Source organism: Chenopodium album, chromosome 13 (assembly GCF_948465745.1).
Source record: "Chenopodium album chromosome 13, dcCheAlbu1.1, whole genome shotgun sequence".
Lineage (NCBI taxonomy): Eukaryota > Viridiplantae > Streptophyta > Magnoliopsida > Caryophyllales > Amaranthaceae > Chenopodium > Chenopodium album.
The window spans coordinates 4313782-4328332 of NC_137846.1; the positions used below are offsets into that span (position 1 = coordinate 4313782).

At 32.9% G+C, this 14551-nt stretch overlaps 1 protein-coding gene and 1 pseudogene across 2 annotated transcripts; both read right to left on the reverse strand.

The window, feature by feature from the left end:
- Nucleotides 1–5243: 5243 nt before the first annotated feature.
- On the reverse strand, nucleotides 5244–8577 carry LOC145576027 (uncharacterized). Its single transcript, XM_081633816.1, has 2 exons — nucleotides 8302–8577; nucleotides 5244–6049 (listed from the first exon to the last, which is right to left on the reverse strand). The coding sequence occupies exons 1-2, from the start codon at nucleotides 8375–8377 to the stop codon at nucleotides 5448–5450; spliced, it is 678 nt and encodes a 225-aa protein (XP_081489942.1). The 5' UTR covers nucleotides 8378–8577; the 3' UTR covers nucleotides 5244–5447.
- A 2075-nt stretch (nucleotides 8578–10652) lies between these two features.
- Nucleotides 10653–13777, reverse strand: LOC145576028 (uncharacterized; annotated as a pseudogene). The gene is made up of 2 exons (XR_014098316.1): nucleotides 11397–13777; nucleotides 10653–11119 (listed from the first exon to the last, which is right to left on the reverse strand). The product of XR_014098316.1 is annotated as an uncharacterized LOC145576028 (transcript).
- Between the last annotated feature and the right edge of the window lie 774 nt (nucleotides 13778–14551).

Consider the following 14551-nt stretch of genomic DNA (forward strand, 5'->3'; position numbering starts at 1 on the left):
ATAGACCAACACAAGTCCTTCCAACGCATTTTGTCCTCACTCATGCGCACCCCGAGAAAACTTCCCAAGAGGTCACTCATTCCAAGACTACTCCCAGTCAAGCACGCTTAACTATGGAGTATTTTAGCATATGGGCTCTCTAAAAGGAAGATGCATCTTGTTGATATGAGTAGTATATCAAATCCTTTAAAGCAATCATGAGGGGTATTACATACACCCCCCACTTGAGAACGGCGCGTATTTTAAGGAAGATGCATCTTGTTGATATGAGTAGTATATCAAATCCTTTAAAGCAATCATGAGGGGTATTACACTTATAGTCTATAAAAATTGAACGTACAATTACAAACTAATTGTTGTTTTATCAAAATAATTTATGGTTTTAACTTATCAAATTAATTAATTGATGACGCTTGTGTGTAATATAAGAGAGTGCATGAATACCTAGGTCGCAAGTGCTAGTGATCCACTTGACACCTTTTCAACTTTGAAGACGAAGATAGTGAGAATTATTTCCTTTTTCTTACAAATGAAGATGTTTAATAATAATGAATATATTCTATATTGATATTTGATAAATAATGATAATGAAGTTTGACTATGGCTTTTTGTTTGTCCATCCATTTTGCTTCGTTCCTTTTTATCCCTTTTCCTTTTTCTTCGTCACGTCCACTCTTGTATCTCGAATTTTGTCTTTTCGATTATCTTGAAATCGTACTTTGACTTAGCAAATCGATATAAAGCTCTATAAAAATTCATTTAAAAAAAAAAAATACTACCTCCGTTACTTATCATGCGCAACAAAGGGGTATTATTTATGAGACATAAAATATTTCTTTGTTGCACATAATAAGAAGCGGAGGTAGTAAAATAAAAACTTTTTATAATGGCTTTAAGGCCTAAGCCACTTAAATCATATAAACGTTAGCTTCCATAATCCATATAGTGTTTATGTGATTTGGATCCATGAAACATACTCAACAATCACACATTTATAAACTTTGTATAATATTTTTTTCTCTCTAGTTTGATGAAATCTTATTAAACCTTATATTAAATAAATTTTTCGGATTGGGTTCACAAGGTCATTGGACCCTCCAAATTTTAACTTGCACAAATTCACTAGTACTGAATTAAGGATCGGAGTTTTTTTTTTTTTTTTTTTAAATAAGATCATAAGTAATGCGCATCTACTAAAGTCCGACAAATTACCATGATGAGTTCGGACTAATAAATAAGCTAGTTGGGATCGTAATTGGAGAAAAGCTTAGCTTGGAATGAAAGACGTGATCTAGCTCGATCATGAGGGTGATACAATTAGTCACGAGGCTAGCAAATGGCTCCTCCAACAAACGTTGTTACATCATAGAAGGGCTCAAACCCGAAACTTGTTCATTTTTCAACTTAAATTCTTCAATCCCTTTCCAACTAATTCAACCACAACTTATAGGTGATAATAATCTTTACGTGAGTTGCTTTATCACGTCCCTTTTATTCTTAACAAAAACTTAAAAAACATCTACAACCATAAATATATACTACAAGTTGTTTTCAGAATCTGGGGAGTGTGTCTTCCACTCGTCTTAAGATAAAGTTCATCTTATTCTTGATCCTAATATGAGTAGGTAGCGTTTATTCTAATAGCCACTTTTTTCTTCACATTAGAAAGGGACGAAAATAGAAAATATCCTCATGTTAATTAATATTCGGATGAGAAATACTTATCGTGTAGTGTTCATGTTGTAAACTTGGCCTAAACTTCTTTATAGATTCTTAATTATATGCACTAGGTGCATGTAAAATTAGGAATATATATATATCCACTGATATTTTCTACTTGATCATATCATAATTTTTGCTTAAATTATTTCAAAATCTTTAAATAGAAGCGAATGTTGTTAATAAAAATCTCTATATGTGTTAATCAAGTGCACTTAAGAATCTCTCTAACTAACTCCTCTACCCTTGATATAATTTTGGAGTTACATATATATATTTTAACTCTTCAACATGATCTCTAGCGTAGCTATGTAATTAATATATTATACTCTTGACAAGAGAATAATCAAGGCTTTTTCTTATCTTTCTTTCTTCAGCCAACAAAAAGGAAATAAAGATATGACAATATTTATATTCGTCCGTATACATAAATGAGTTGTATGATAAAAAATAAAAATAAAAAAATAAATAATAATAATAATAATAATAATAATAAGTTTAACTTGGGGAATATCCTTAATGGTTCACTCTCAAATATTTGTGTTTGGAATATACTAAATACGAACAAACTTCACGAGAAGTTCCATTTCTAGTGTAGTAAAAAATACGCATTTATTAACTACCGAGCCAAAAAAAATAATTAAAAAAAAAAAGGTCTAATGCTGATAAGGATTAAGGAGTGAGGATAATCACCGGCCCTTATCATACCTCCACCCCAACTTCCAATCCATGAAGTTTGTTCCACCATAGTCCGTAGTTGGTTGTTTTTAATATCCGTGAGAGGTCAACTAGGTTCAATTGGATCATTCATCTAACGTACATTAAGCATATACTAATACATTCATACAACCTTAAAAGTAACACTCAATCTTCCTTTCCGATGGAAGGAGATCAATAAATTTTCAATGGGCACAAGCTTTTGTCGGAGGATAACATGATCATATCTCACATAGAATACCAAATAATTTTATCCCTGCATGACTATACTAGTATCCCATCAATCTAGCTTTTGCGTTTAATGATCTTACTAAGACAATTAGTCACAACTCATATCTTATCATTTTGTTAACAAAAGGAGTATATAATATTAGTAAACAAGATAATAAGTTGCATAGTTTTATATTTGAGTTAATCATGGACTAAACATAAAAATGATGTGTGGTTTTGGAAGAAAATTGGGTGGTCATTGGTTAGACTTGCCACTCATGCAACTATGACATGTACGGCTGGTATCATGCACGCCCTAGACATCAATTTGAAGGGCTTTTTAGTTTTACATAAAAAAATCGTCTAAACCTATTGTCAATTTGTCACCAAATGGAACAAATATTATATCAATTATTTGTCAGAAATCTCACAATATCTATGAGTCGTATCACTGATTCAATAGAACTTATTATATACACTCGTGTGTACCGTATAACCAACTAACTTAAAGTTAATTTTACTCTTTATTTGATGATAAAATGAAAAACAATCATTAAAATGAGAACAAATACTCATTGGTGCATAACTGTATATAACAATCTTCAATCATGTCTAGGGGTGTTCATAAATCGGTCCAAACCGAAAAAATAGACCAGACCACCTCGGACCGACTCCTATAAAAACTGGTCTTGGATCGGACTGATTTTTTTATTAAAAATATGCGTGAAACCTTAAATAATAGTTAAGATTATCCTTAATAAGCTTTAAAAACTTTAAATTTATGAGCTTTTTTGTACTAAATATACAAAAAAAAAAAACGTTAAAGTGTAGAATTTCCTTTACTTTTTTTCGAGTTTTCCATAAGATTATTAAAAAATTAGAATTCTTTTTAAAAAAATTCTTAAATCGGTCCAAAACGGTCCGGTCTGGATTTTGGACCAATTCTTTTGGTCCGATCCGGGTTTGGTCCTAGCTTAATCGGTCCGGTTTTCGGTTCTTTAAATTCTAATTTTCGGTCTTAGACCGAAGAACAACCCTAATCATGTCATTGGTTTTTTAAGGAAAAATTGAAAATTGTGTTAATAACACGAACAAATTAAAATTAGGAGCGTAAGTTATAAAGTATTTCTTTCTTATCCCCATTTTAAATATTTAGTTAGGGGAAAATTCAAGTTTATCTATGAGATTAACATTTGAAGTTAATTTCCTCTCACAATATATTGTTTTACTTTTATTTTTTAAATAATAAAAGTGAATTAGTAAAGTGGCACGGAAACAAATGCATAAAATTGTAAGAGGAGATTAATTTGAAATGTTAATCTCAGAGAGATTAACTGGGGGCTCCCTCGTTTCTTTAGCTTATTTTCAATTCAGTTCAGTTCCTAATTTCCTTCTCTCATAACATATTCAGTTCAGTTCATTTCAGTTCAGCTCCAATCAGTTCAGTTCAACTCAGTAAATCAGAACATGCCCTTAGTACGTAGGTTTTTTTTTTTTTAACTTATATGTCTACGCATAGTAAAAGTTTGTTAATACATTTCTGATATATTATTATTACATGTTTTTATTTAGAAACTTTTATTATAACTTCAACACCCTTTTCTTATTGAAAAAACAACTCAATATGACTATTATGCCCTTGTTAGCATATTTTTCTCTCCATTAATATCTACATTTTATCCACGTATTGCCTAAATTGAATAGTTATATAACTGTTGAAGTATTGAGCAAGTTATTTTTTCCTGATCCAAAATAAATCTCTGTTGAAAATGGAGTTACTGTACAATTGTACATGATTAGGTGAAACATATCTGGCCTCCCAAATTTAGCAAGGGCAAAATGCAACTGGACAGATTAGTCACTTTCTGGTGCGACTACTCGACTATGCCCCATTGATTTAGACATTTCTCTCTAATTAGACTTAACTACCTTTGATTTGTTATCGAATTTTAAAATATAGAAAGAAAATTTTGAATGAACAAAGCCTAAGCTTGATACTATACATGAAGCACAAGTACTCGTACATTATAAGGTATGTTGAGGGATGTATTCATGTTTTGAGGCACTTTAAAAGTTCTACTCGTACTAATTATACTTTATATTGCATATGAGTAATACCAAAACTCCATCAAAGTTTCTCGTCAGATCGTCTGATCCAAGAATTTTCATTAGATTGTCAACTTACAATTTGGAAACAAAATATTGTGCAATGAGTAACAGCAGACACCAAAATCTTTGAGAAATGGACAATTATCACTATTTTTATATCAATTGATTGATGTCTTCATATGTTCAATAATTAAATCAGTTATTTCCAGTATACATAAACACATGAGTAATACTGTAATAAATTGTTTACTGTACAGCTAAGCACTTGTACATGATATTTCAGTTTTTTATTTTTATTTTTCAGTTTCTGGTTTTAAAAAAAGGGGGTAATTTCTAAATAAAAAATATTCTAACTGCAAATTTTCCATAACCTTCATGAAGTTCATATCATCACAATTCCAGGTCTCTGGCTTTGGTTTTTTTTATGGCTGTATGAAGTTGAGTTGCACATCCAAGTTCTTTCAGTAACTACTGATCACAGCATAGTATAATACTTAATTAATGAATTTACAATATATTTTTGGATTTTTTCCAGTAAGCAATATCTTGTATTCGGTATTCATATATCTATCTATCATTGACACAAAATGCAAGCAGAAGAATCGTATTACAATGGCTTCAAGTTCCAGCTATGCATCTCTGCTAAGATAATCTTGATAAGCTAAAAGCCAGAAAGTTAAATTATGCGAATCCTACAATTCTTCAGATTCATAAACTTCTTGAGGTTCATATTCATGTACCTCGCTTTGACTAAACTGAAGCAGGTAGTTGACACCATTCACCACATCGTAGACCATTAAACCTATTCTTCCTCCAACCCAACTTCCCACTTGGCTTCCAAGGAGGTAGCCAAACCTCCCAAGCCTCTGTTCCCCGAGGAATCCGACAGAGTAGGTCCCAATCAAGGTCCCGCTTCCCCTGAGAAAGCCTTCAGTCATTGTACCTCCAAAGTAAATGGCTTCAAAGAAGTCCCACCCACTAGATATGATTGGTCCTGTAATCCGCCTAGCCTGTCGGGATGCTAATTTTGCAGCCTTTTTTCCTTCTTTGGCGGCTTGATTAGCAGCATCTTTGGCTTGCAATCCCTGTGACATTGCATCGCTCAGTGTACTCTCAATTGCTCGGCTCCTGGCTAACTCAACATGAGCAGATTGAAAACTGTTGACGTAGAGTTTCACACCCTCCTTAACTGAGCATGCTAACGAACCTGATCCCAAATCGAAACAGTTGAGTAAAGTAAATTGCCCACTCTTGGATGCTGCTTCTTCACCCACCAGCTTCCTGCTTTTTTCAGCTGCAAAGTACAAGACTTAATTCAAATTTTCTTGACAAACATAAATGAAAATGAAAATGAAAAAAAAAAAAAAAAAAAAAAAAAAAAAAAAAAAAAAAAAGATGATCCATATAAAACTAAATATATGACGAAGTTGTGCCTCAGGGATACTAGCATTGAGCAGAGAAAATGCCAACTATAATAATGGGGTAGTACTCTTACATGCATCCCGGCCATCATCGGCCATAATAACTTCAATTTCAGGAATAGCAGAAATAAAAACAGCCAAGCAACACACCTTACAAAAAATATGGCAGAAAGCAAATGCCTATGGACCAAGTCCTATGACTGTGAGAGTATGAGGTCATGAGGAACATAGGTAAGAGGATCATGGAGCAAATTAATCTTAACACTTAATGTCAATTTGAATTTCAAAGACAGCTATAATTTTCCATAGATTTCTGCTCAACAGCTTCTTAAGTTTTTGTGAACACATCAGTTACTTAATTTTGAGAAGCTAATCATTTATTCTGAGATTTAACTGAATCTACTCTTTAATTCCTACATATCGTTTTCCCCACCATCAGCATTTCCTGCCTCTTCAGTATTCAGTGAATACTATTCACCACCATACTCTTTATCAATAATCAATCAATGGAGTCAGAAAATATGGTAAGTTGGCGAATCTTTGATCCCATTAGAGATGCTGGAAAGAAATGCTACAACTTTAACCAGCCAAAAAGCATGATTATTGTTTTCAACACTCAGCTCAAAGATACATTTTTGAGAGAACCTTACAGGACCCTACCTCTCATACCTTGTTCCCGAGAGGTCCCAAACTGGCAACAGAAACTTATTTCACGTACGATTCTTATTTATGTCCAAAATAATGAAGCAAAATCGCAAAAGCGAATTAGAAAGTAAGCTGCACTGCTTCTTGCTCATTATCATAATAAAGCTCTTATCCTTGCTCATTGTGTTAGTTCTTATTCTGCTGTTACTAGGATCACATTAGTTGACTACATGAAACAGCTTCTCGGATAATCTTGACTAACAAGGAATAAAGCTGTCCGGATCAGAAACTTCCTAGACTGTCAACTCACAGAATAAATACAATTTGGATTCGCATGATAGTGGAATGCCTTGATTAATTAACAACTCATAGCAACGCATATATCCCCCTTCATTCTGCTTTTCCTGCCTATTTTGGAGCCAGGGTCACAGGAAATTCAAGATCCTAATATTCATCTCCATCTCTTGAGATCCCCCACCCCCTTTCCACTTTTTTACTACCTTCCATGTCTTCCTCTTTCTTTGTATCCCTCTCTCTTCTTCTATACATCTATCATGTAACATGCACATACAAGAAAATACACTAGAAACACAACCGCCTCAAACGGAACCCTTATGAGCATATGAGTGCTCCTCCATTTATGATCACAATTAAGTCATTTACATTCATAAGTCTCTCATAGTTTAAGTCCATGAATAGGTTTGATACAAAGCAAAATATGCTTAATTAAAAAGATAATTAAGTCATTCAGATCTTGGAATTTGATTTTGGAATTCATAAATATAAGAATTTTGATTCAAACTTTTCTATTTTAAGCTGTGGTTCTAATTGTTTTCATTAAGACATATATACTTGCATCTAAATGTATCCTGACTAAATGAGCTAGTATAATCAAACAAGCTTTTTTGGCTTATTAAGAACAAAACTTGCAACAGCGCTAAACTCTATTTGATACAGACACCGAGCTCAAATATACTAAATCAAAACTAACGCTTATTTCCTACAAGTTTTCGAGCTCCAACGCAATCTCAAGATTAAAGCCTTAAACACAACTTAGTTCAATAAGCTTAAACATAAACAATTAGGCATAACAATAAACAACTCGACTCGACTTGGCTCGCTTACACCCCTAATTTGTGTAACAACCACTTACAATCATTTGTATGATCTCTTCCTAATTTCCAATTTATCATCAAATAACCATAATAAGAGCCTTAAATCAACTTCATTCCAAGGCAACGCAGATTCAAGCTCTTCTAATAATTTATCATCATATATTAATTAACAATAATTAAACCTAATCTGTAGAAGATGGAACCCTCCCTTCAATCAGATCAAATTAATTAAATAATACTACGTACAATAATGAAATCGCCCACAATAACCCAGTCAAGATTTAATCATATAGTCAACAATATAAAACAAACTTTATACAAACAAAACAAAAAAAAAAGGGAAAAATTAAAAGCAGTGATCATACCTGCAATGCTGAGAACGATGATTCCAACAATGAAGAGAAGAAGCTGAATTCTCTTCTTATTCAAATCAAAATCCATTGATGAACCCTTTAATCTCAGAATTCCATCAAACAATTAATTACTATATACGCTGTTTGATTAAATAATTCCAGATTATATTTGGAAAAAGGGTAAATTTAAGCGAATTAACTTGTTTATGAAGGAAGAATTTTGCTCGTCAAATAGAGAGAGAACGCGGAAGGTTGTAAAGCGTAGCCTAATCAGTGAGAAGAATGCTTGACCACTGACCAAAGACTCGTCGTTTGTTATCCGTGGATGTTCAAGGTCGTAATTATACGACGCGTATAGGGCAGTCTCCAAAGTCTTAAAAAAAATACAGACATACAGTACTTTTTTTTTAATGGATCTTTAAAAAAAAAATTAAAAAAATCTTCATATTTTCTAATGTGTGAAATTTATCCTTTTTTTTTAAACATATAATGATAAACCTTGATATACATGACCCTTATTTAGGCCCCGTTCTTTATAGCTACTCTACTCTGCTTTGCTCTGCTGAGCCCTGCTCTGCTTAAATCTAATCTGCTCTGCTCTACTCTATTTTCAAATAATAATTAATAATAACAATAATGATAATTAATATTCAATAATAATAATTAATATTGTATTGATGATAACAATTTATTATTTTGAATAATTATAATAATTATTAATAAAATAATTTTAATAATTATTAATATTAATGATAATTAATATTTATTAATCATAATAATAATTAATAATAATAGTTATCATTATTAATATTTAATAATTCAAACTATTAAGAATTAATATTTAATAATATTATTAATTAATAATTTCTAATAATTATAACAATTTTTTCAAAAAAATAAATAATAATAACAATTAATAACAATTTCTTTTATAAACATTTGATATTAGAATCACAATGTATAGAAACATTATATGTATGTGGGTATTGATTGTTAGTTCATTGAGTTGAATTATTTTTCAAATCTTTCCATACAATTTAAGAATTAAAAAAAAGAGGTTATTTTCAAGTAGTACTTTGTATATCATTATTATATTTAAGGTATAAAATATATGATTAAGACAAATTTATAAGTAAAATCATTATTACTCATTAAATCATTTTATTTTACAATTTTTGTGAAATAAATATAAGTAAACCGTTGTCTTTTATCTTTCTACTATTAACATATGTTAAATATGGTATACATATATTTATGTTTTCACTCACCTAAATCAATGGTATACGCACTTAGTAATAGCAATAATAATAGTAATAATAATAACAACAACATTAATAATAGTATGACTTTATTGTAGATAGAGGAGTGAGGGCCCAAATTGTACCTCGGCTTCCCACTAATTTATTGTAGATTGTATGACTTTTGTTTTTGAGATAATAATAATAATAATAACAACATTAATAATAATAATAATAATAATAACATTAATAATAGTATTAATAATAACATTAATAATAATAATAATAATAATAATGTTGAAATCTGCTCTGCTCGGCTCGGCTCTGCTCTGCTATCCTGAAATCTGCTCTGCTGAAATTTAATCTGCTCTGCTCTGCTCAGAAGCTCAAAAGAACAGTGCCTTAGTAAGTAGTGGCCACACCATGTGACCGCCTATAAATTAACAAAATAATCCCTATAACACTGACCGAGTAAATCCTATAATGGCTAGCCACACCGAATTTCCGAATTTGTGTTATGCGTATTATTCGGGGACATTTCAAAAAAGAAATATACCGAGTACAACTAACTAAAACAAAATTACTTTGTATGGAGTACTACTTTTGTACAGTAATTGAGTATTTGTACTTTCTACGAAATATTAGGGCCTGTTCACTTCAGATTAATTTCAGTTCAATTCAGGTCCTAATTTCCTTCTCTCATAAAATATTCAGTTCAGTTCAGTAAATATAAATAGACCCTTATTTAGGGACATCTCATGATAGAAAATTAGAAATATATTGTAGTTAATTGAAGTACTTTGTACTCCGTCACAAAGACTGTCAGACTGAGGTAAATTGACATTCTGTAACTGTAATTGCATTTTCAGAATAGGATGAAGATTATATAAAATTAATTTGGTTGTTACATCACAAATTCCCAAAAATCCAACTACCCGACGTGCAAATATTCTCATTACCTTACCCAACAAATGCAGCAACTTCTTATTTGAGATAACAGGTTGCTAACACGCGGTGCATTTGAATGACTTGCCAAACCATCACCAAGCTCTAGCAATTACAATATGTTCAATGTTGCTAGGGATCAGCTCAATTGTGAAATCATTGGTGAATTTTCAACCCTATCAAGGATATCACCTCTTCTCAATCAAAATAAAATTTCATGAATACTCAATATAGATACCAAACTTGAGGTTTACTAAATCCTCATTTCTGACTAATAGTGTTTTGCTTGCTGTACAATACAATCCATATCATATTCAAAGGGGAAGAGCCGAAGAGGGTCTGAAAATCATTGATGTCATGAAGGAAACTCATACATGCATCTAGTAGTACCACAGAATGAAGACTTCACGACAATGAGGTTTTCCTCCATAGTTGATGAAATCTTATTTTCATACTGGATGACCTAGCCTGACAAAATCATAGATGTAAAGGAGCAAGATAATACTTCTAACCGTTCTAATTAATAGCCAGTCAGCATTTTAGCAGTCCTCAGCACTACTTGAGTATTTTTAACAAGCTCAGTCATCCCTGTTGGAGCACAACTCTGGGTATGAAGACTTGATCCAGTTGACTGTACTTCACCGAACCTGAAAAGGGATAATCAGCATCAATTCTAGTTATTAAGACAGTAATCACGGCACCAGAATTCAACAATATTTGCATCCATCAGACTGGAATCGAGTTTGACTGTTCAACAAATTGAATGGAAATTTTGTACATATACAACAATGGAAGAAAATCCAGTTCTTGTATAATTCCCCTCATTCCAACTTTTAAGCATTGCCTAAAAGAGACAATGGCGTCTAGCACCAATAGTTAATTAAAAAAGATACACTAGGAACAAGAGCAAAAGGCTGATTGTACCTCTGTAACCCAGTACGATAAGAGAGTTGATCTCCAGGTTAAGAACCGTCTGTTAAATAGCAAAATTTTTATGCATCAGCTTCTTGCTGCCAGCCTGCCACCAATATTACAGTTGGAAGTAATTTTCAACCAAGAGAGTTATAACAGAACCTAAAAGTCAGTGACATAATCCAGGGTCCTATAACAAGATGGTGGGGGCTGTGGGCCCATGTAATCTTCTTCTTCTTTGCCCCTCTTCGAGTGAGTTTCTCTTCAATAGGGAAACTCGGCAGCCAAGGTTTAGCAAGTAGCATCTAATACCGTCAACTGCTAACAAACTAGTGATATGTAAACACTCAAGCAATAACCCTCTTGCCCAATTAAGACACGGAAGATTGGTTATAAAGGTGTCCATCAATATCAGGAGAAAATCCTTTCTCCATCATTTCCTCCTTGATTATATCATAGGTGATCCTGTTAGGGACTAAACCCTTCTCCAACATCTCATTAAGCAGCTTGTTTGCTTCTTGCAGCTTGCCTTTGCTACAAAGACCCTTTATCAAGACATTATATGTCACAACATTTGCTCGCTTACCAGCTTTATCCATTCTTAATCTCATATTCATAGCATCCCTGAGATTTCCTTTAGTACAGTAGCCATCAATTAAGGTATTATATGTCACATGAGTTGGAGTCAAACCCATCTCTAACATTTGATCCAGTAGCTTAACTGCGTTTCTTGTGTTGCCTTTCTGGCAAAGAGCACCTATCCTTATGTTATATGTCACAGTATCAGCTTGGAGCCCAACACTTTTCATTTCTTTTAAGATATCATCAGCTGCTTCAAAATCCTCGTTTTTATAAAAGCCACCGATTAAGCAATTATAAGTAGACACATTTGGGGAAATGTTACGCTCCAACATTAAATTCAGCAATGCAACAGCTTCATCCATCAACCCAGCCTTGCAATAAGCATCGATCAAAGTATTGAAAGTTACAGCACTAGGAATTACACCAATTCTATCAGCATCTTCCAGCAGCTCCCTAGCTTCTTTAACCAATCCCTTTTTAGCATAGCCATTGATGAGGATATTATATGTTATGATATTTGGTTTCAAATCTTGAAGAGACATATCATCTCTTAACTGTAAAGCTTCATCAATTTTCCCATCACTACAAAACCCCCTAATCAGTGTGTTATATGTGACAACATTAGGTTTCAATCCTTGACATTTCATTTCTTTATAAACCTTCAAAGCAGAGGGAAGATTTTGATCCTTACAGAATCCGTCAATAAGAGTATTGTAGGTGATCTCATTCGGACTGATGTTCATTGACACCATTTCTTTCAAAAAAGCATCTGCTTTATACATCCTTCCAACCCTTGCCATCTTGCAATACCCATCAATAAGAGTATTATAAGTGACAACCGAGGGAGATAGACCCCATAATTTGATATCTTCCAAAAGATCATTAGCCCTTTGCAGCTGACCAACTTTACAAAACCCGTTAATGACTGTGTTAAACGTCGTAATATCAAGCTTAACCCCCCTCCTAATCATCTCCTTAAACACATACTCCATAACTTTTGTCTCCCTTTCATCAACCAAAGCACTTAACAATGGATTACATGATAAAACAGATAACCTAAACCCATAATCCCAAGCTCTTCTAACCGCCTCAACCGCCAAACCCACCTTCAAATTCTTCACACATGTCTGAACCAGCATATCAACAATCACCGAATTCATCCCATAAAAGTCAGCAAACTTCGTCGAAAGAATATGAAACACCTCCGAATTCGAGTACTCCCCTTTCTTGACAAACCCATTCAACAATTTCCTAATCTCCCCATACAATTTCTCCCTAGCTAACATATGAAAAACCTCTAAGTACATCTCAGTGTCATGTGAAACATAGTATTCATGTTCCATCTCCAACCATTTGAAATACTGAAGAATCAATCGTGGGTCAGACTTATAATCAATCAGTTGTTGCAGAATTTCATTAGGGTTTGTCTTACTTAGATAAATTCTTTTCAATTCCCTCCAATGCTGCTTAGCTATGAGCTCAGAAATCGCAGAAATTGGGTTTAAATTTTCTGGGGTTTCATTATTTTGAGTAGAATCTGAAGTACTAAACAGTCTTACATGATAATGAAGAGATATAATGGAAATATGGAATAAATAGAGGTATTATAGTGGCGATTAACTGATTTTAGAAATCGAAAAAACGGGGAAATTGCATACATTTCAGCATTCAGCTAATGGAATTCAATTAGATAGAGAGATACAGAGGTTACCGGTGATCAGTGCGGTGGGCTGTGAGAATAGGGTCCCGGCTATTTCGTATCTCTGTTGTGTGAATCGCCAGCGAGCAAATGCAAGGGGTTTGGGTTGCAATCTTGCAGTTGTAACTCTTATAAGCATGTCAAAGTGAAGGTGTTAGTCTTGAAAATGGATCTTATTAGCATGATTTTTTTAATTTATACTCAGTGTCTCCGTTTCATAATGCTCCGTAACTACTTGTAAAAGACGTAACTTCATACAAGCATACCTTGGTCTAGTAGTCAAGTTTGCATCTCATAACCAAGAGATTGTGGGAACAAACCTCACTAGAGATACTTAAGGGGTGAGAATTCCCTTTCCCTTACCCTTCCCCTCACTTCCAAAGTGTCTAGCCCTTCTCCTTATCAACTAACAAAAAAATAAGACGTAACTTCATTAACTTAATACACTTGTCGGCATATATTTTTTACGAGTATTTGAATTTGTTTTAGCTATAAATTAAACTTAGATAATCCTTATCACGAGTGTACACCTCTAATCAGTTTTTGCTTGTTATCTTGTTATATTTTTGCCCTTTAAGCAATCACCATAATGAAACAGATGATTATATTTTCCTTAAGTGCACGATAATCAAAGAAGTTTGGAACCTCCGTTTAACTAAAAAAAATGATTAGATAGTATAGTCTCACTTTTTTAATTTATTTGAAACATTATTATACTAAAGAAAACACTCAAACATTTTAAGGAAATATACTCTTTTCATTTGGAGTATCTAGAAAGAGCGGAATGCTATTAACTTCCACATTGAGACATTTTATATCTTTAAGATTTACAACCAAGTATAAGTTACATTCATTAAGTAGCCCAAGTAAGTCTTGTAGGTTATAG